General features: G+C 42.0%; 1 protein-coding gene across 1 annotated transcript in view; it reads right to left on the bottom strand.

The window, feature by feature from the left end:
- Positions 1-4,211: 4,211 nt before the first annotated feature.
- The window catches only part of Trim42 (tripartite motif containing 42), a 26,764-nt gene continuing 8,496 nt past the window's right edge, over positions 4,212-22,479 (bottom strand). Inside the window, exons 3-5 of the mRNA XM_008840714.1 lie at positions 21,217-22,037; positions 16,908-17,132; positions 4,212-4,482 (exon numbers count right to left, since the gene is read on the bottom strand). Of these exons, the coding sequence (XP_008838936.1) occupies positions 4,396-4,482; positions 16,908-17,132; positions 21,217-22,037 (1,133 nt within the window). The 3' untranslated portion in view covers positions 4,212-4,395. The remainder of the gene's footprint in view (positions 4,483-16,907; positions 17,133-21,216; positions 22,038-22,479) is intronic.

The following is a 22,479-nucleotide window of genomic DNA, read 5'->3' as shown; positions in this document are numbered from 1 at the left end:
TACAGGGAGACCCTCAAAACCAACCAACCAAACAAACAGAAACAAAATTCCCAAACCAACCAAACAAAAAAGAAACACATGTATTCAGGCCCCACTCACAGAATCTGATTTGGGCCCTGGGCCCCAGCATAAAGACTCCAAAGGTAAGGTTGTAGTCCCCATCTGGATTTGGAACTAGAGGCAAAGCCACAGATTCAAATACTGGTTCTCAGTTTTGCTGTTGTCTTGTGGTTTGGAAGCACCCTGAAGGGGCTTTATGGATTTCTGGTCAACCCTGAAGTCTAGCTGTATGTAGGGCACATCTCTGTCATTGGTGTGTTCTAGAACATAGTAGTGTCCCCCAAGTTTGTGTCCCTGGTCCGCAGTTTGAACCACAGTCTTGCCTAATCATGCCAGTTTTGAAGCTATTGATTCTTGGCTCCAAAGCTACCTTTGTGTACCAGCCCATGACACTGGACTAGAGTGCGGCAGGTGGCGTTTTCCTTTGCCATCTGACACTGATGGGGTCTACGACAGGGGGTAAAAATATATTGAAGCCTGGACAAAGGGGAGGGAAAGGGTTTCTCTCTGCCCAGCTTTTTATTTATTTATTTTTATTTTATGTCCACGAGCATTTTGCCTGTGTGTAAGTGCACCCATGTCATGCAGTGCCCATGGAGGCCAGAAGAGGGTGTCAGATTCTTTGGAACTGGAGTTACAGACAGTTGTTAGCCACCATTGGGTGCTGGGAACCAAGCTCCATCTTCTGGAAGAGCAACCAGTGCTCTTAACCATGGAGCCATCTCTCCAGACCCTGCTCAATCTTTTGCAGGGCCATCAGCATGGACGGCTGTGGCTCCTGGGCAGAGAGGATGCAGCCAATGCTGTCAGCTCTCTACTTGTCCCCTGCTTCTTAGTACCAGTTCCATAGAAGCCCCTGAGATACACCTGCATCACCTAGGGAGTGACCTCTTGTCAGAGACAGAGACCTGACTCAGGGTCTGGCTTTGATCATGTCTCCCTCTTTTATCCCCAGCCCCCTTAGGGTTCTCAGTGATTTCCCACAGTTGCTACCACTGTTTTCTTAATGTCCTATTCATCCTCAGTCCTCCATTAATAATTTAACAAAGTCACCACATTCAGTTCTTTGTTAAAAATCACTGGGGGAGGGGTTTTTGCTTTCCTGCCTCAGTTGGCTAATAGAACACCCAGTTGCTATAATTTTATTTGTCTTGGCTGCTCCCAAGCATTGTGTCACATTTTAATTGCTCACAGCACAACTTTCTGGAATTTCCCTGAAGTTTGCTCCGTTTCCTGTCTGAATGTGCCATCTACCAGTGCTTACTCCTGGGTCCTGCTCACTCTCACGCTCCCCTCTGGTCAGGAGGGCTGTTGTTCCACCTGACATTCCTGCCGGACCCAGGCTACTGTGCCTTTGTAACAGCCCTCCTGCTTTTTCTCAGCCTCCATAACCTATTTTCCCACAGAAGTGAACATAACAGTGACGAGCAGTGTGCAGCGTGGTGTCTCGTTGGATTAGAGGCTCCTGGAGGCACACCCTCTCAATGGCCCTCTCAGGCCCTGCAGAGTTCGTTGGCCTGCATTGCTCTTTACTCCCAGCCTTTCCCTGTGCTCATTTTTGAACAGTGCAAGCTATTGCTGCTTCAGGACCTTGAAACTTGCTGCCTTTATTGTCCAGAATGCTTTTCTCCTCTGCTCAGACTTGGCTCGCCTCCCTCGTCATTCTCAAGGAAGTAGCTATAGGTTCTTTAAGAAGACACTGTGTATTAGTTACTTTTCTGTTGCTGTGATAAAACTCTGTGACCAGGGGAACTCATAGGATGAAGAATTTATTTGAGCTTACAGTTCCAGGTTCCAGAGAGATTAGAGTCCATCATGGCAGGGAGGCCAGAGGAGAAAGTAGAGCCCTCATGTCTTGAAGCAGGCACAGGAAGCATAGAGTGACTGGAAATCTGACAAGGCTTAAGAACTCCCAGAGCCCACCCCAGTGACCCACTTCCTTCAGCAAGATCCTGCCTCCTAAAAGCTCCCAAAACAGTGCCACTATGGGGGACATTGTCATTCAAACCACCACACCCTGTTTAGAGTGGACACCGGCCCATTCCTCTCTTTCCTGGGGTTTCTCATCATTTCTATTCAGCTGTGTGCCTATGCCATTACTTACTTGATCTGTCCCTCTCCATAGATGAGAAGATCTGCAGAGCAGGGATTACATGTGTTTAATTCGCTGCTATATTCCCACAGCTTCCTGGTCTCATTACAGATGTGCAAAAGGAAAGGCTTAGTCTGGGGTGGGTTTTTAAAAAATGAACAAGGCATGGAAACTACTTAACTAGAAACTGTTCTGCCACACCGTGAGGTGTTCTGAGGTGAACCCTGTCATTCATTGTTCCTGCAGTCACAGCTCCTTCTTTAATGAAGGCTGTTTACGGAGGGTAAAATATTTAACTATGGTTAAATATATGCTCAACATGGTGGCATATATTTGTAAAGGTATATTTAAGAGTCTCTTGGTTATATTTAGTGTGGCTGGAGAGATGGCTCAGTGGTTAAGAGCACTGGTTGCTCTTGCAGAGGACTGGGCTTCAATTCTCAGCATGCCCATGGTGACTAACAACCGTTTGTAACTCCAGTTCCAGGTGAATCTGGTGCCCAATTCTGACCTCCTTCACAGGCATTGCATGGCATAGGTGCCACATACATACAGGCAATACACTCATATGCATAAAATAAAAATAAGCCTCTTGGTTATATTTAGCATACTAACATAGTACTGATTATATATATATATATCTGTATATATATACAAACAACTAGAACCAACTGGTTGGTTGGGAGGCATGACTATGTATATGTTTGTCCCTCAAGGATGGTCTTCAGAGGGGGATTTCTATGTGGATAACAGCCTCAGGGACTAAACAATACACAGGGGCTTCTGTGCTGTTCTTGCCTTTGGAACAACACTAGCTACTGATTTGGTTTGCTGCTCAGAGACTTCCAGCTGCCTAAGTCATGCGGCGAACTTCACAAGCCTCTAGAGAGGCCGTATCAGCGTGTATGGCTTATTTAATTCTGGTGACACCTTTTGGTGTCATGTGTAGGTGTGATCATTATAATGCAATATTCATACACTTAAAAATTTTAAGTTTAATTTCACTTTAGTTTATCAGTAGTAAAATCCCTGTTGGCATGTCATTTAATTTGCTCCCCGTGCTAATGATGATTCTGAGGCTTTTTACAGAAATGATTATATGGTAATACTAAATCTGATGGTGGATTCAAGCCATCATTTACAATAATAGGATCATAACAAAGCTCCCTGGGGTACCCATGCTTGCAACACTGTAATGCAGCCAGGCATGCTACTGCTCCAGCTTTGCTCTGGGGAACAGAACAGTCAGGAGAGGAAAGCCTAGCCCTTTTTATGGCCCAGATGCAGACTTTAGACCACAGACAAAAACTGTGGGAAGACACAATTCTACAATTAAGAAAAGCACTCTCACAGTGTTGGCTCCTGTGGCATAGGCTGTCCTCCTGACATCAGATGCCTTCTTCTCTGACAAATTTGTTGACTGGTATACTCTGCAAGAAAGGAGTGTCAGGGAGAGTCAGCCGTGCCTCCCAACCAACCAGTTGGCCTTAATTGCACAAGGGGGAGGGACTAAGGATACCTAAGCTGAGGAAGCCCTTGGGAGATGCTCTTGCCATTTTGTGCTGCTGTGACAAGGTTATTTCCAGTACAGTCTTAGGGGGGAGTACCCATATTTTTGTAAGTAAATCCTCACCCACTGCTCTGTAAGTAAGCCCAATAAAATTTGGTTTCCCAGGTTGCAGTAGAAATTAGACCTTGGTTTTCTGTAGGGACCAAGGGAGGAGAGGGCCAGACATTGTTTGAGCCCCCCAGAAAGAATTTTAGTGACGGCAACTTAATATTGAGATATATTACACATTGAGGTAAAGAACTCCTCATCAACCAATGACTTTCTCAGACACCCAAAGCTATCTAGGCCTGCACTAGAATGCACACCCAGGAGTGGGACTAGAGACAGAGAACTCTATCTATCACCCAGGCACATGGTGCTCACCAAATATAACATATATAACACCACGGAATTCTGAGCCTAAGGCTGGGCCTGCACTGATGCTGATGGAGACTTACAGGGTTGATGTTTGGTCTCTTAGTTTCATCGTAATGAATCCACAACAGCAAATTATGATGTCAGACATTTCCTTTTATTGGCTCTTAGGAGGCTTCTGTTGGAAAACTCAGAGGTGGTGGAAACATTCATCTACAAACTCCTCGAAGAGTGTAGTGAGAAAAATACATTTACATGCATCTATGTGTGTATATTTAAGTCTCCGAGTGGTGCATTTCTGAGGGGGTGCTGCAAGGGCTCAGAAGTGCTTCTGGAGGGCAGACTGGATATTCTTCAGCAAACCCCACTTAGCTCTGTTCTTCCCACGCCCGTCTGGTGTTACCACCTGCAATCGGATTCAAAGAGAGCATGGTACCAGTCACAAGGAACAGCAGCTCCCAGGAGCCCAGGCCCACCCCACACACCATCTCATTAACTCCCCAAGGCAACCATGTGAAGAGTGGTTATCAGTCTCACTTTAGAGATGAAGAGATCCACGCTCAGAGAACTAGAGAACTTTCACCATGTCCCTTAGTGGGGTGACATTGTGGTCTGTAGATCAGGTTCTACTTCCTTGAAAAGGAAGCCCACATAACTGAGTGCTGACAGCCATGATAGTCTGAACCCCAAATAGCTTTGCCATAGAACAGTGCTTTGACTCTTTCTAGCCCCTGAAACTTGCTTGTTTCACAGAACTTAGCTATAAATTTTACCTAATGTGTTAGATTTTCTTACTAAATTTAGAATGACTTGTTTGGGGTATTAGGAAAATAACAGTTTTTTTCTTATAGTCCCAACATTGGCTATGGTAAAGAGAAGGTTCTAGCTTATTACTATTATTCTGATCAATGGACATACTATTAAAGCAACTCCTAATGATTTATTGTTATACCCACAGATTATTTCATCTCTTGACTCTCACCACAGAAGTTTCTTTTTGTAGAAGATGGTGATTAACACAGAGACCACAACCAGTCATTGCATAAAGCATAGGAGACTTTGGAATGCTCAGCCCTAAATGCGACATCTGTATCACATTCTCCCCAAAGGCTCAGGGAGTATTATAGAAGAAGGGGCAGAAGGCTCAAAAGACCCAGAGGTGTTGGATAAATACAACAGTGCTTTCCACACACAACAAGGCCATCTCACTTCTAAGCCTACGGTGCTTGTGACAGCATGCACATGGCCTGTTCAAACCCACACCAGACACAATCCCAGCATGGAGGGACGAGGTGACACAAAGCCCCAGCCCTAGCTGAGAAACTATTGGCAATTAATAGCTACCAGGGGAGTCAGTTTTCTTTCTTTTTTCTTTTTAAAATTTTATTTATTATTTTTATTTTATGTATATGCATGCATTGCCTACATGTAGGTAAGTACACCCATGTCATGTAATGCCCATGGTCAGAAGAGGCTGTCGGATCCCCTGGGACTGGAGTTACAGATAGTTGTTAGCTGCCATGTGGGTACTGGGATTCAATCCCGGGTCTTCTGCGAGAACAACCAGTATTCTTAACCACTGAGCTATCTCTCCATCCCCGGGAGTCAGTTTTCTTTAAGAGTGTGATACCAGATAGGTTGACTATGCTTCAGGGGATAAATCCATGTCTAAAAGTATTTGGGAAACATAATTGGATCAAAGAAACTTAAAAAAAAAAGAGGACATGAAATGTGGGGGGAGGTAGCAGGTGGGGATGGATCTGAGAGGAGATGGGGAAGGGTTTGAATATGATCAAAATACAATTGATTCTGAGAGAATCAATAAAAACATTATTATAAAAATACAGAACAGTCTTAGAAAAGTGGATGAAGGGTGAATAGACCACAATTTGTAATCTTCCAGTTGTTTTCTCCTATACAGAGAGGAGTGCTTGTGCTAGTCAGTGAATCGGCAGTGCTACCTGGGAAAGGAGGGACACCCCCTGCCCTAGAAATCTCATAGATTCAACTTCACAGTGATTCTCCAAGGCTTACCCTAAAGGTGGTGGATTTCTCCATTTCTCTGATCTAATAACATTCCTATTCCTTCCTAATACACATTTGCTGAAGAGGCTTTTAGGGAGTAAGGTTGGGAGCTAGGGATGAAGGAGTCCACTGCCTATATAAATGAGGACATGCAGTGCATGAGCAGACGCAGTAGGGGTAAGGTTTGGGTGATGATGAAGAATTAATACAAAGCACATCTCTGATAAAGTATTGAGTTAGTTATACTTGTATATAAAGGGAAAGTAAAGGAGGATTTAAATTATTATTGACATTACGCTCTCTACTTTGACAACATTTATTTTTGGCTTCAGCAGAAGCACGGCTGCATGCAATGTAAGGTGAAGGCCATATTGTATACAAGTAACATATTATCCATTGCTGGGAAAAATTGGAGATGACACATAGGTACAAACCTGATAAGATAGCATACATGTAAGCTGCATACAGAGCTACTGGGGTCAGTGAAGGGGTAACAGTGCTGTGAGATATGGGGTTGGGAACAGAAAAAATAGAAGATTTTAGGTTTTGTCTCAAACTGGAGTGAGGATCTTCAAAGACAAAGACGATGTGTCATATAAAATAGGCCAGGGAAGTTGAGGTGTGTCTACAAACAAGGGGACAGAAGCAGCAGACACAACTTGAAATGCTAAAGAAATTTGAATGACAGTTGCATTTCCTCCCTTGCCCCAACAGTCCCAGACTCAGATTGCTTTCCAGGAGATTTATGCCAAAATCACATGCTAATAAGAATGCTTTATAGAAAGAGAAGAGTAAAAGCTTCCTAGAGCCTTTTAAGTTGGATCTGAAACATTGATTCTAGAACCAGGTAAAAACAATGTAAGCAAACACTTAAAAACCCAGATCACTTATAACCATATATTCAATAATCTAAAATAAAATATAACAACTTAATGAAAATCTCACTTAAATATCTTGAAATACTATAAAGTAACACACAATGAGCACCAAGAGTTTGTTCCATGAAAGTACATAGAATCTAGCATTAGAAAAGTCACCGCTGTGGGCTGGAAGGGAAGTTTTGTGATAGTGTTTGTTCTGAGCATGGACAAGGTCCTGGGTTTAATCCCTGGCATAAAAAAGTCATTTAATTCACCTTATTGATAATGGCCTAAAAGAGAAAAATCATATATCAAATAATGCAAAAAAACAGATTCACCATGCACAAGGCCTCAGAACTCCACCAGTAGAAGGAAGTTTCCTCACCTTAATAAGGGTTATAAACCAAAAACCTGAAAAAAAAAGTGATTCAATGGAAGAAGTTTAATATCAGTAAGTGACAAGTATATCTATTAACACTGCTGCCATTTTATGTGTGACTCAAGGCTCTTGCTAAAGTGATCAGGAAAGTAAAAATATAAGCTCAAAGATTGTAAGGAAAAAGATAAAGCCATCATTACTTATAGATGATAAGATTTTATGCCTAGAAAAACAAGCTGAATCAACAGACTGTTAGAATAATAGTCTTTGAAGATTGCTAGAATCCATTAATCTACAAAGAACAACAGTCTTTTTATCTCTAAGCTAGCCATTTATTAGAAATATAATAAAATATAAAACAATACCCACAGTATCAAAGTCAATATGCTATTCTTTTATTTGTTTTTACTAGATATATTTAAAGGGTGCAGTATCATGTTTTGATACCTGTATGCTTGGTGAAACAGTACAAGAAACAAAACAGTATGTCCATTATTCTACATAATTACTGTCTTTCTCTTTGATAACACATCTAAAATCTTAGCAAATTTGTAGCATATAACACAATATTATTGACTGTTATCCTTGCGCCATACCTAAGTTCACTAAACTATCTAGTTTAACCAGAAAAGAATAGTATCTCTTTAAAAAACAAAAAAGATCTTTAAAAAGTGTATATAAGGCAGTTTGAATAAATGTTCAGGCATGTTGCAAAAATATCCATTGTCTTCTTTTAAGAACTTGATGGCTTCCAAATCATTTTATCTGGATTTTTGAAAACAGAATTAAGTTTATATTCTGAAATTTATATGAACAAATACATCTCCATACTAGCTAATTTAGCCCTTTGAAAAGAAAGCAGGGTACTGGAGATACCTTAGCAGTTCATTAAGACAGCATAAAGCTGAAGTTAAAAAACAGTAAAGCCAGTGTATACTGACAAAGAAGAGATACGTTACATGTCACACATGGCCTTTGACTTTGAAGATCCTCACTCTAGTCCAAGACAAAACCTCAAATCTTCTATTTTTTCCGTTCCTAATTCCATAGCTCACAGTACTGTTAGTCCTTCACTGTCCCCAGTAGCTCTTTGGGCAGCTCACATGTCTGTCATCTTATCAGGCTTGTATCCATATACTGTCTCCATATTTGCCCAGCAATGGGTAATGTGTCACATGTATACAGTATGGCTTTTGCCTTGCATGAAGCCCTGTTTTTGCTGAAGCCAAAAATGGATTTTGTCGAAGAAGCATAATGTTAATATGTAACCGAGGACTCAGAAACAAACCCCTAAATATATAGGAAGCGAATATAAGATCAAAGCAGCCTTGTTATCATCTGCTATGGAGTCAAGTCGGTCTTTGGTAGACGGTGTCAGGAAAGCTGGTGCAGCAGCTGACAGAACAAGTACATCTGTTCTTCAAGTTACATCCAAAGGCAGACTGTATAGGGTAAATCTGAAAGGTGAAACTATCAATTTAATAACGATATGTAGAAGATTATCTTTGTGATCTAAGTCAAAGGCAGCACTTTTAAAAATAAAACCTCAAAAGGTCAAACAGTAAGGAAAAATGTTATGACTTTGAGATTATATCAAAGTTGAAGATTTCTGCTGTTTCATAAAGCATATTATGAGCAAAGGTAATAGACAAATGTCAGAAGACAGGAAATACTAGCAGTGTCTAAAAGCATCACCAGGGATATACAACATTCTATTAATCACCAAGAAAAATAACAATGCAGGAGAAAAGTGGGCACAGGCTGTTAACAGGCTATTTACAGAAGAAGGAATCCTGAAAAGTAACAATAAAATGTAAAAACAATAAAGTTCTATGACTTAATAACTACCAGGCTAGAAAAACAGAAGAAAGCTCCATCTTGGTAAATACAGGTAAAACTTGATATATAAATTTTCTCCTCCCCCCTCAATGTCAGTTCCCTCTTTTTCCCCTTCTTTCAGGAGGAGGGAGGGACAGGCAAGGGGCTATGGTGGGGGAGTAGGGAACTCAACAGAGGGGGGTGGCAGGAATGGGTGTTATTGGGGGAAGGAAGGGGATAATAGGAATGCTTGGACTGGGGAGGAAGGAGGGAGGTTGGATCGGGGGGGTGGGAGAGTAGAGAGAATGGATCTTGGGAGGCTAAGGAAGCCAGAGGGAAATGTATTGCCTCTGAACCCCTCTGAGAAATGCACATACGATGCCTGAACATTAAGGCATATGTATACCTGGGGCTGTATGGCAAGACAGGAGAGACCTCCTTTTGAGTGGTTGTTCAGAGTGGTTCAAGAGACTCCCAAAATAACACAGGCTGTTGCCAGAGCTCTTGATTATCTCCCAGAACTGGAAGTTAAGACTCTACTGCTGAAGACAGGACATATTTCAAACACAGGACTTTGAGCAATAGAGCAGGAACTGACTTGGAAACTTTCTACCTGAAGTTTGGTTCTCATAGTTCTAGAGGATGCTATGTAGGCTGCTGAGAGAGAGAATCAATCAATGGTCTGACCCAGCCCTAAAGTCGAATAACCATTATAACCCACAGGAGTTGTTAACCACTACCACTACTGGTTCAGCAGTGGCACTGATATCTGGTGGGGGGAGGGATAATTGGATTTGGGGTCCTCTCAATGGGAGTGAGCTCATGGGTGGCACTGTAACCACAGCCCAATACCTAGGTGACATATCTGCAGTGGAACCTCTACACCTAAGACTCATGGAACATAGTAGAACAGGGGATAGACAGAAAAACTAGTGCATCCCCCAGCTCTCACCAATGAAGCCTCCTTATACAACAGAGTACAATGCACACAGCAGGCCATAGCTGGCCATCTTTTAAAGAGTGGGAGACTGCAGGATGTGTGTCCCTGGATTCAACTCCTGTGTCATGCTCTCCCACCCACAGCTCAGGGACCATTTTGGAAGAGGGGGTGGAAAACTGTAAGAGCCAGGGTTGGTTCATGAACATAGGAAAGCATCAGCTTTCAGGCCACTGGAAACTTGCACATATGAACTTATGGCAATGATGGCATCAAGCACAGGACCCATGCTAATGCAATTGGACAAGGACCCAGAGTGGAAAGAAGGAAATGAGTGGCAGGTTGGCCCTAGTCTGGGAACTGGTGGAGACTGATCACTGCCTGGGTGAGGGAGAATAGGCCTTACCAATGAGCTCTAGATAGGCTGACTAGAGTCCATTGGATGAATCTGCACCCAAGGACATCTGTGTACAAATGCTTAATTGGATAGGAATTACCTTTATATCAGAATACACAAGGTCTGGTGGTGGGGGAGATGGGGAGGCATGAGTGGGGAAGGGGTTCTAAACTTAAGAACTGTTGTATGAAACGTACAAAAGCTCAATAAAAATAATAAAGTTTTCCTCTATTCCTTGGGGAAATATTTATGGGTGTGGCCAAATTAAGTATATACCTACTCTATGACCCAGAAATTTCAATCACAATACATTTCTGATATGAGTTGAATTCATATGTTGAATTCTTAGCCATTGTACCTCAAATATGACTCTGTTGTGAAAGGGCCTTTAAAGAGGTGATGAAGTTAAAATGAAGGCATTAGGGCAGGCTGTAATCCAACCTGGCTGTCATTCTTATAAGAGAAAACTTGAACAGAGACATCAGGGATGCACAGGGAAAAGTCACACAAGGACACAGTAAGAAGTAAGCCATTTGTAAGGCAAGGGCAGAAGCTGCAGGAGGAACTCACCCGATGTCGCTGGGAATCCCTTGACTTCCAACTAGAGCTATGAGAAAGTAGATTCCAGTTGTCCAAGCATTCTTGATCTATAGCAGTTTGTTATGGCAGCTCTAGCAGACTCATATAAAAACCCACAGGGATTTTTACACTTCCATAATAAGGTGTGACCTGGAAAGCCATCCACTGTAGCATTGGAGGTCACTTGGGTGTCCACAGTAGGGAGGTGACATACAAGGAACAAATGCACACTGTGAAGCATCAGTTTAGGGACCAAATGCCCATAACAACATGGAGGGACCATTTGAACAGTGTCCTAGTTTGTTAATCCATTGCTGTGACAAAACACTCTGACCACTACCAACTTGGGGAGGAAAAGGTTTATTTAGCTTACATCTCCCAGGTCACAGTTCATCAGGGAGCCCAAGGTAGGAACTCAGGGCAGGAACCTGGACGCAGGAGCTGGAGCACAGGCCATGGAGGAATCCTGCTTACAGGCTTGCTCCCCTGACCCCTGCTCAGCCTGCTTTCTTATGCAACACAGGCCCACCGGTCCAGGGGTGGCACCACTCACAGTGGGCTGGGCCCTCCCACATCACTCAACAATCAAGAAATCCCCACAGACATGGCCACAGGCTAGTCCAAGATGCCCCACAGACATGGCCACAGGCCAGTCCAATGGAGGAAATTCCCCAATTGAGGCTCCCTCAACCCAGGTATGCCAAGTTGACACTAAAGCTATCCAGCACAGTGTTTAGGTAAAACAGGAAACAAAAAGATGTAACACAATACTATTTGTGTAAATTAATGACATATAAGAGACAGTAATGCTTACCTCTAAGAACACGTAAGAGATCAAAAAGATACAAATAAGCTAGATGTCACAAAATGGAACATAAAAATAAACATTTTACAAAGATCAGTGCTAATGATGGACAGGGACCAAGGCGTATAACTAATTAAACCCCATAATTGAAAAACTATACTTTTGCGAGGTTCAGGCTTATTTAGATGTGGGACAGGTAGGGAGGGACCAGTAGAATTTTACCTACCCAGAAGCTCTGGAGCACTTTGGAAAACAAGCTCTAAAGAAATAGAGAATATCAGGCTTGTAAGTTTTGTCTCAGGGCCTGGAGCCACTGCATGTGCTGTGGGCGTCTGTGGGTGGTTCAGGGTGGGACAGTGGTGGTCACACAGACCGCCCTGCAACCTGAACCTGTAAGATGTATGACTCAGCCTGAGACAGGAAAAGCTACAAAAGAGACTTCATGGCAGGCAGACCACCCTTTTTTTGTGTGCGTTCCTCCAGCACCCAAGGAGGATGCCCTGCAGAGACCCAGGGTAGCCAAAGGTTGATATCTTAAGAACACAGTTACTGAGGGATTGGCAGACTAAGTAGTACCTTCACAGATTGGCTGGGGACAGGAATGATGACACTCTATGAAGAGCTATAAAACCCAGAAAAGCACTGATTTGTGAGTACTGCCAGATTTGACTTTCTACCTCAGTTGTAATTTAGTATATCTCATTTATAGATTGTGGTAGGTAGACTAACGGTCCCTCACAGATGTCCTTGTCTGAATCCCAGAACCATTGACTATATTCTATGGCAAGGGGGAGTTAAGTTAGCTGTACTAGAAGATTTTTCCGAGTCATCAGAGGGTTCAGTGTAATCACAAATGTCCTCCTGGGTGGGAGGTGGAGACACAAGAGAGCCTGAGGGAGGGTTGGCAGTGAGAGAAAGGCCCAGCTGGGTGGTTCTGTTATGGAGATGTAAGAAAGGCCTGGGAATTAAGGAATGTGGGAGACCAGGAAAAGACAAGGAATGGGTTTTTACTCAGAACCCCCTGCACAAAAGGAACATGGCACTGTGGGTACTTTCCTGTGAGGACCATTTTGGACTTCAGAGTTCCAGAACTGTAATGATTTGGGCTGTAGAGTGGCCAGAGGAAACCAACACACAGTTGCGCAGTTAACTAAGTCACAGGAAGACCTCATGGAAGTTAGCTGAGACTTTACAAAGGAGGAAGATGTTGAACAAAGTAAGGGGATGATTATCAGAAGTAGGAATGGGATCAACAGGAATACTGAGAACCACAGTGGGGAGTGGGAGGAGGAACTGCGGCCAGTGGGTATACGACTTGCCTAAAACATATGTCTCTGTCCTTTTAAAACAGATCATTAGCTTCTTTGATGTTGGTGGCTCTGAGGTAGGGATAGTGAGCAAAGAGGGATGAGTAAAGTCAATACAGTACCCATTGTCATAGAGCTAGCGACCTCGTGTGGCTGGGACTGGACCCAGGTTCTGGAGTCCCACTTCAATACATGATTCTGTGTCACAGAAGTCAATCAGGTCGGTGAACCGAGCGGCTGCTTCTTTTTTGTTCAGCGTCTTAGTGAGGCTGCAGTGGTTGCAGCTTACAGAGCATCACCATGTCGCCCAAGGACAAGAAGAAAGATGCCAGAAAGTCAGAGCAAGTCTGGGGGCAAGGTCAAAAAGAAGTGTTCCAAAGGGAAAGTTGGGGACAAGCTCAACAACCTAGTCCTGTTTGACAGGCTCTGTAAGAAAGTTCCCCAAGTATAAACTTATTACCCCAGTTGTGGTCTCCGAGAGACTGAAGATTCCACGAGGACAACCCATCAGGAGCTAAGAAGCAAAGGACTTATCAAACTGGTTTCAAAGCACAGAGCCCAAGTAATTTACAGCAGAAACACAAAAGGTAGAGATACCCCAGTTGCTGATGAAGATGTCTCAACAGATTCAACCAACTGTACACTTGGAAAAATAAAACTTTATTAAATAAAAATTAAACAAATGAACAATTAGAAAACGAAAAACAGCTCTCACTACTTTGACATCGTTTTCCTAGAGTCAGGTGCCCTGTCCTCACAGCTCAGCTTACCTCTTTCTAGAGTTATTCCATCTGATTATGGTCCAGGGGGGTGGAGTTCTGGTTTTGGATATAGTTCTGGGTTCAGCTCAGTCCCTCCTTTATTTTCCCTATGTGAGCCTTGACTCCCTCAGCTGAAGCGTCAGACAGTGTTTGGGGAGATCGGTGATAATGAGTATACAATGTCCGACACAGAGCTGATCTTTAAATGGGACCTTTAAAAAGTCTCATAGTTAATTTTCTTGTTGCATGTCAAAGAAAATCTTTAAAAAAAATCAACAAATCTTAGGCTATGCAAATCAAATATAAAAGGTGTTATTTCACCTCTTTTACAAAAGTACATATGATGGAAATATTGCATTTGGGATAAGAAATGATTATGCTGCCTCACTGTAGCATTTAAATGAATCCTTTCAGAAATACTTGCATAGCACTTGTGCCAAAGGAAAAAAAATTCGATTTTATAGGAAAGAGCTAAAGCCATTACTTTTATGAAGCTTTATAAATGTCATTCAAACACACCATCTTCTTTTCATTTGCTATTGAAGCCTTTACTTATGCAAATCATGACAAATGTTAAGCAAACCAGTGTTTCTCCTGGAATGCTAATAGTACCACAAAGAAAGGAGGAAGAATTACTTCTGAAGGAAAAATCTACATTGTAGCTCCTCCAGTCAGATAAAAATGAAGCTTCCAGAAAACCTCATTAATTAGGGCTTTGCTCATTTAGATATTGTGTTAAAATGCAAAGGGACTGGAAAGTATTTCCTTTTCATTCGCAGAGGGAAAATTATTCGCATAAACATAATTTCAGGGGAATGTTACTTCTTGACTGATTACATAAAACATTTAGCTTTTGGGCATCTTATGGTACTTTGCAATTATTAATTTTATTTATCAGTTTATTTCTTCACTCCTTAATTTAGACATTTGCTCATATATTCATTTGTTTGGTCACATTTTCACTCATGTATTCATCCAATAACCATTAAGAAGCTGCTATGTGCAAACTGCTACTGTAAGCATTGTAGGAGAAAGATAAATTGGGCGAGAATGCTGTCTGCAAGGAGTTCAGTGTGAGGCGGACAACAGTGTCCACCTGAAAAGTACTCAAAGGGTACGATGGTAGCCTGATGACATGCCTCAGATGATGACATCCCCATTCCTCACACCTAGAAATGACAGATAATGTGTCAAAACATTAACTGTACTGAGTGCCATTCTTGGGTAAGACACTTGAGGGATTCCTAAAAGTTGAGAAGGCAGATGGAATTAGATTAAAGGAAAAGATCATAGTCAACAACATACAGTACAAAATGTCGCCATGGCCGTGGAGTTTTGGTGATCTGCTCTAAGAAGGCAGCTGACCAATAGGCTGTGTGATGGACTGAGGAACAGTTGGAGGAGTACCCAGGCAGGTTCTCTCATCCCACTTCCTTGGTATTCGAGTCTGACCTCTGTGGAGAGGAGAGGGAACATGACCCCAGGAACTTCTCATCAGGAGCTGATAGGAACAGTCCTATTCTGGAGACTTGCTACCTGACAGCATAATCTCACCTCACTCTCCCTCCGGTCTGTTGCTCTCTCAACCTTAGAGATTCTTTTCATCAAACATCTGATCAAGGAGCCAGCATGCGATTAATCAGATTGTTCCACACTGGAATTAAGATGAGTCAGAGCATGGGTCAAGACTATTCTCAACCACAAGAAAGCTGAATTTAGGGAAATAGAAACTAAGGGGTGGCTAAAAATGATGCAGATTCAGAGAGAAGCAGAGAAAGGAGAAGAGAGAAAGAGGGAGGGGGGAGAAAGGAGAGAGGCAAAACAAGTGGGAGGGAGGAAGAGGAGGAGAGGAGACAGATGATTTTCTAGTTCCCCTGGACATCCAATCAAAGGTGTGTCCTAGTAGTCCCATGAGACTTCCTTCTCTCAGTGTCATAAATTGTCCTTCTTTCAAAGTTTAACTTAATGGACTTGTCTTTTTCACTCTTAAAGAATCTCCAGTTAAGACATTCTGATTCCAAGGAACACTGTCCCAGTTACATAGTAAGATAGCTCTTGGCAGTCTTGATATTTTCTTCTCCTTCTACTTTTAATATCAGTACAATTGTGTTTATAGGTGTGAATCCTTTGGGAATATGAAGAATCAGGTCTGTCACAAAGAAGTTAAGACTACTTTGGTCCTTTCCTTTATATAGTTCATCTGACCTGTTCCGTGGCTATTCCTTAAATTCTGGATGCACAGAAAAAGAATTCTAGTGTAAATATGTCTTAAATATTACATGGGACACACATACCACAATTTTTATTGGTTATCTATGAGAAATTCTAATTTAGCTAGGGATTCTGTCTCTGTTAAATCTTACACCCTATCTTCAGAGGGGTTAGCACTCCTTTTGAATTTTTTTCACACTGTAATTACTTCGTATTCTTCTCATACAACAATTATTTGTTGACTAGTCCCTGAGGATGACAGAGGGAAAGATTACGCTTTCTTTTCCTCTGTATCTCTGCATTCTAACACAATGCCTGGAACAAATGGTTTTAAATACAGCAGAACTTGCAATTCTCAGACTTGATCTGCAAAGTCTGATTGAGGCCAGCAGTCCTATCTTTGGTCCTGAGTTAATCAACTTTCTGGACTTTGAGAGAGAAAGTCAATCTGTAATTTCTGCTGATCATCCTAATCAAGCCAAGTCCAGAACCTATCGGGGAATTCCATCTGAGGGGCTGGTGAGATGGCTCAGTAGGTAAAGGCACTTGCTGCCAGGCCTGACAACCCGAGTTTGGTCCCCAGGAAGAAGGAGAAACCTTTCTCCCAAGTTGTTTTCCAGTCTCCACATATACGCTGAAGCATGTGTGTGTTCATGCACACACACTAAATAAATTTTAAAATGTAATTAAAAATTTTTAAAGTTCAAGAAACTATAAAAGTAATTTCCATCTGGGAATAAACGCGCACAGACCTTGCAGATGTCACTCCACTGCCCAGGACCATTTTCATTGATGGCTCTAACTTTGAACAGATACTCAGTGTTTGGGGTCAGGTTATGTAGCTCGAGACTCTGCCGCATTATGTCCCGAATTTGTCCAGAGAGCTCTGTCTGCACATTGTTAGGAGGGGTAGTAATGACTTCATAGAATTCCATCTCAAAAGAATCCACATCTTCTGTTGGGCATGTCCAGTAAACCTAGGGAAGTAAAGCATATATGAGCCGGGCACCAGTACACACTACTCTGCTGTCCTTCCCATAAAGATCCATGCTGTTGATTGTGAATTTAAGCTGATCTTATCTTCTGTAGCTGCTAAGACTTTGGATTAGACTGTGTGTGATAGTTTTGGAAAACTACAAGAGGATGCCTGGTGTGATAGGTGCAATGGATTTCAGCAGCAGAGGAATGCTCTTCTTGGTGCTGTTACTGCTAGTCAACCTGGAGGCAATGATGATAGCTACCATTTACTGAATACCTATTATACATCAATTCCCACGTCAGGCACTGCCATCTCTAAATCATGTAATCCTTATGCTCCCCTGGAAGGCAGATTTCATTACCCCATTTTACAGGCTCAGGAAGGATACATTTAGCGAATTCCAGAAGAACCACAGAAGTCAGGGAAGTGAAAAGCTTGTCTATTCCAGCCATTTATAGTGCTATGGAATGTAAAATAGTTCCTTCTTTATTCATGGGGAAATATCCAGTAATGAAGACGGTGTGTTCAAACCCAAACCATAAAATAGCAACTCCTGGGAAGAGATTTATTAACAAGTCTCAAACATAAGATACTATCTGGCATATAGTTTATTATCATAAGCATTTTTTACATTTATTTATTGCACATATGCATATACACATATACACACAGGCATGTGCATATGCCATGGAGTGTGTGTAGAAGTCAGAGGGAAACTTATGGGAGTCAGTTCTCTCCTTCTACTATGTGGGCGCTGGGGATTGAACTCAGGTTGCCAGGCTTGGTGGCAAGCACACTTACTCACTGAGTCATCATGATGCACCTAAACTTTTATATATATATATATATATATATATATTTATATATATATGAAACAATATTTTTAAAGGAATGTTTATAATGCTTTTATTAGATTTTTATGATAAATTTAAATGTTATACAATTAATGGACAATTTTATGAGTACCACATTTTACAAATAAATTTATAAAACTTAATAAAATTAGCTTATTTTCATTCTGATTATCAAAACAAACACATTCATGGTAATATACTTGGAACACGCAGAAAAAACACAAGGTAAGAAAATAAACATCACTTATAATCCACAAGTTAATTACAACTTTTTTCCTATTTCAGAATGAATGCAAACATATTAATGCACACAGTGGGATTGCATGGCTTCAAGTTCTTTTCTTCACTTATATTTTACATATTTTCTTATATCATCAAATTCAGTAAAACACCACCTTTAAAAAGTATTCCATAGTGACTAGAGAGATGGCTCAGCAGTTAAAGCACTGGCTGCTCTTGCAGAGGACCTGGGTTTGGTTTCCAGCACCTACATGGTGGCTAACAACCCTCTGTAACTCCAGTTCCAGGAGATTCAATGCCCACTTTTGACTTCCACAGGCGTTGCATGTGGTGTGTTTACATTCATGCACACAAAACACTCAAACATATAAACTAAAAATAAATAAATAAACCCACCAAAAACTGCTCCATAGTGGATGGGAGATGGCTCAGTAGGTAAAGGTGCTTGCCATCAAGTCTGAGGACATGAGTTTGATCCCTAGGACTCACACAGTGGAAGGAGAAAATTGACTGTCTCAAGTTGTCCTCTGATGTGAGTTGTGGTATGTGCAGGCATGCATGCATGCACACACACAATAAGTAAATAAATAAAGAAGTAAACAAATAAATAAATAATTTTAACAATTTTTAACTGCCCCAGAAATAACTGAACAGATATTTGTACTTGTGTGCTTGAACAGTTAGGTTTTTCTAATTCTATTCTCAAATAGACACAGCAATGTATACTTTGGACAGGACTGTTCATCTGAATTTTTTTGTTGTTTCTTAAGAAATGATTTCTAGGAATAAAATTGTGTTAAAAAGTCTCTTGGGGGGCTGGAGAAATTGCTCAGCAGTTAAGAGCACTGGCTACTCTTCCAGAGGACCCAGGTTCAGTTCCCAGCACCCACATGGTGACTAACAGCTGTCTGTAACTCCAGTTCCAAAGGATCTGACGCCTTCTTCTGGCCTCCATGGACATTACACACATAAGTGTACTTACATACACGTAGGCAAAACACACACCTAAAAATATTTTTAAAAATCTAGGATTTTGCAAATAACTGATAGGACCAATTTTAAGGATATCTTAGCAATTTGTAACTTATGTCAACAGAGACATAATCACTAGCATTCCAGAGTACCTTAATTCCCAGGCGAAGCCCATTTCATGAGCCTAGAACAGGGATCTGTGATTATTTTGCATTAATATGGATGTGTGGCAGTAGGTTAAGTGCCAGTGACTTGCCTGATTGTTTATTTAGGTAGGGTTCCTTCTCTCAAGTTCATCCAGGGATGACTGTTAGGCAGCACAGGTGGCTCCTCCAAATCTGAGTATAGAACAGACACCACCAACCCTTCTGCTTTACAGGGCCTGTGCACCCCCAAGAAGCCAGAATTGGCACTGAGATGAGCCATGCTGCCAGCCCTAGGCTGATCTGCTGCCACCTGTACTCTACCTCCTCCCGACCCCCGATTTAATGTCATTTGGAAATGGAATTCAGCTGCTTATTTACGGGTAACTCACATGAAGGTCAGAGACACATCATTGCATTTGATAGTCTCTGGGAGGGTATTGTTCTACTTGGCACAGTGTTTCCTGGTTTCAGTTTTAGCATTCAAAGCAAAGATTGTAATGTCTCAGTCGGATGGGAAGGTAAAGCTGGTCTGTACTTCTTTTCCTTGTGTTTAGATTCTACCTACTGAACACAGCAGCATTAACAACATGTGGCAGCTCATGAGAAACAGAATCTTAGCCTGCAATAAGCATAAAGAAACAGAATCTACAACCTAAGAAGGTAAAGTGTTTGAAAACCACTACTCTAGACTTCAAGACTTCAAGACACTGTATACCTTCCAGAGGGCGTCAAAGACGAGCTCTGTCATATGGAAGCAGGCCATAGACTAGTTTGGGAGGTGTCTGTTCCAGGAACCTCAAAATAAGCAGGAAACTTTAATTCAGTATTTAGTTGCACATTAGTCCTTTTGCCTCTTTGAATAAGGCACTCCATAAGGAATTCAATTTAGGTTCAGCTGGATTTGGAAGATATGTCAAAGGAAAAACCACCTGTCCATGTTAGGTCAAGAAGATCAATGGCATGCCATGTCTCTTGAGGCAAGGTGATGGCAGGTGCAGAGATTTGTGAGGGTCCAATTTCCACACTGCCCCTAAAAGAGGGGCATCTCAGCAGGAAAGAGTTGGAATTCTGTGGAGGATCATTCTTTCAATCTTTCAAACGACAGGGAGTTTGAGACCTACGGAAGTAGCAGTCTAAATGAATGCACAGCAGACAGGCAATGGGGACTGAATTTCTAACTCCAGTTCCTAGATTGTCTCCACTATAGACTTTCCTCTGGGAAATATAACTCTCCAAATAGTCTTTTAAAACTACTTTGGTTCCAGCTTGCTTTCCATTCTTCTTCTTCATTTTTTTCTTTTCTTTCTTCTTTCTTTCTTTTTGGTGTGATATATATACATTTGTGTGTGTGTGGGTGCTTGCCTATTTTTGCAAGTGTGGAGGCCAGAGGTTGAAGTTGGGTGTCTTCTCTCATTTATATTTTATTATTTTTTCAAACAAAGTCTTTTACTGAACCTAGATCTCATTGTTTTGAGTAGACTAACTGGTCAACAAGATCCCAGGATTCTCCTGTCTCTGCTTCCCCAGCACTGGGGTTATAGAAGCCACCATGCCTGGCTTTTACATGGGCACTGGGGATCCAAACTCAGGTCCTCATGCTTATACAACCTTACTCACTGAACCATTTTCCTGGCCCATGATTCTTTTTCAATAGAGAGGCAGCCTATGGAGTAGGGACTTTAGATGTGCTTGTCACTATGCCTTAAATACATTGACTGTTTTAAACCAATCAGGTTAACATTTCAGGAACTTACCCTTGAATGGGCTGACTGCAAAGAGTCTAGACCAAATCCTAGGAGTCAAAGAGATATGTACAACTTTTCCTGATCTCTCATTTTCACTGTGTACCCCATGCTCTTCCCCATCTTACCTTGGCAGCTCTTGGATACACCAGAGTCTGGTAAATGACAATTGGGCCTGGGGTCTTCACAGAGGTATCATTGGATGAGTACCAGTTGTAGAAACTGTTGCTATTCTGTGGAGGCTGGTTTTCCCCTGTGGCACTCCAGTAGGTGTAGAGGCCATCTGTGGCTTTGACAGGTGCTGCAGACTGGGCTCTCCCATAGGCCTCCAGACCCATCCTATCCTTCTCACTGGTGGCACTGAAAGAAAGCAAGGAGGAGCTTCGCTGGCGTATCTGCTGGTTGCCAAAGCTGTGGGTACTGAATGTGACCTTCCTGGCAATCATCATTTCTGAATGCGTGGGATACTGGGTGGGCAGAGAGCCTCTTGAGGAGCAAGTCTTCTTGGGTTCCATGGGAAAGAGCTTGTGGATGGCACTGGAGAGTTCACTGAAGTCCAAGGGTATGCAGTTCAGGGAGTGTAGCCGCAGATGAGGGTCTGGCCTGAAGGTGCTCTGGATGCCCTCCTCGATCTGGTCCACTAGGATCTTGGCAGACTGCAGGAACGCCACCTGGCCTGTCTCCTTGAGGGCTTCCTTAGAGTAGGCGATCAGGCCATCCATTTCGTTTACTTTCATTGAAGTGACATTCACATACTTTTCAATCTCCTTCTGCCTGGACACTTCTAGGTTCTCTACCTGTTCCATGATGATTTTCTCTTTTTCCTGAAGGATGGAACGCAGTTTGAGAAATCCATTTCTGATCTCTTTTCGCTTCGCCTCCTTGTCAGCTTTAAAGCTGCTTTTTAAAATGTTGAATTCCATTAGGTCATTATCAATTTCATATCGGACTGAAAAACAATCAAGTTGGTCACTATTAAAATTTTCATCTCCCCATGTGTTAAACCATAGCAAATCTCTATGCACTGAAGGATGGAACGCAGTTTGAGAAATCCATTTCTGATCTCTTTTCGCTTCGCCTCCTTGTCAGCTTTAAAGCTGCTTTTTAAAATGTTGAATTCCATTAGGTCATTATCAATTTCATATCGGACTGAAAAACAATCAAGTTGGTCACTATTAAAATTTTCATCTCCCCATGTGTTAAACCATAGCAAATCTCTATGCACTAAAGGAAATGAGAGAGAGAGAGAGAGAGAGAGATCTGAGCAAGGGTATTAGTAAGGAAGAAAGGGGGGGAAGTACAGGCACCTTAAGTGGGAAAACCATGATAGAGGGGGGAGACGATACAAGAGAGAAACAATGCCTAGCTAGTCACGAAAACCAGAGGGAACC

This window comes from Nannospalax galili, unplaced genomic scaffold (genome assembly GCF_000622305.1).
Source record: "Nannospalax galili isolate Female #2095 unplaced genomic scaffold, S.galili_v1.0 scaffold1201, whole genome shotgun sequence".
Lineage (NCBI taxonomy): Eukaryota > Metazoa > Chordata > Mammalia > Rodentia > Spalacidae > Nannospalax > Nannospalax galili.
This window is presented reverse-complemented; position numbering and strand designations above follow the sequence as displayed.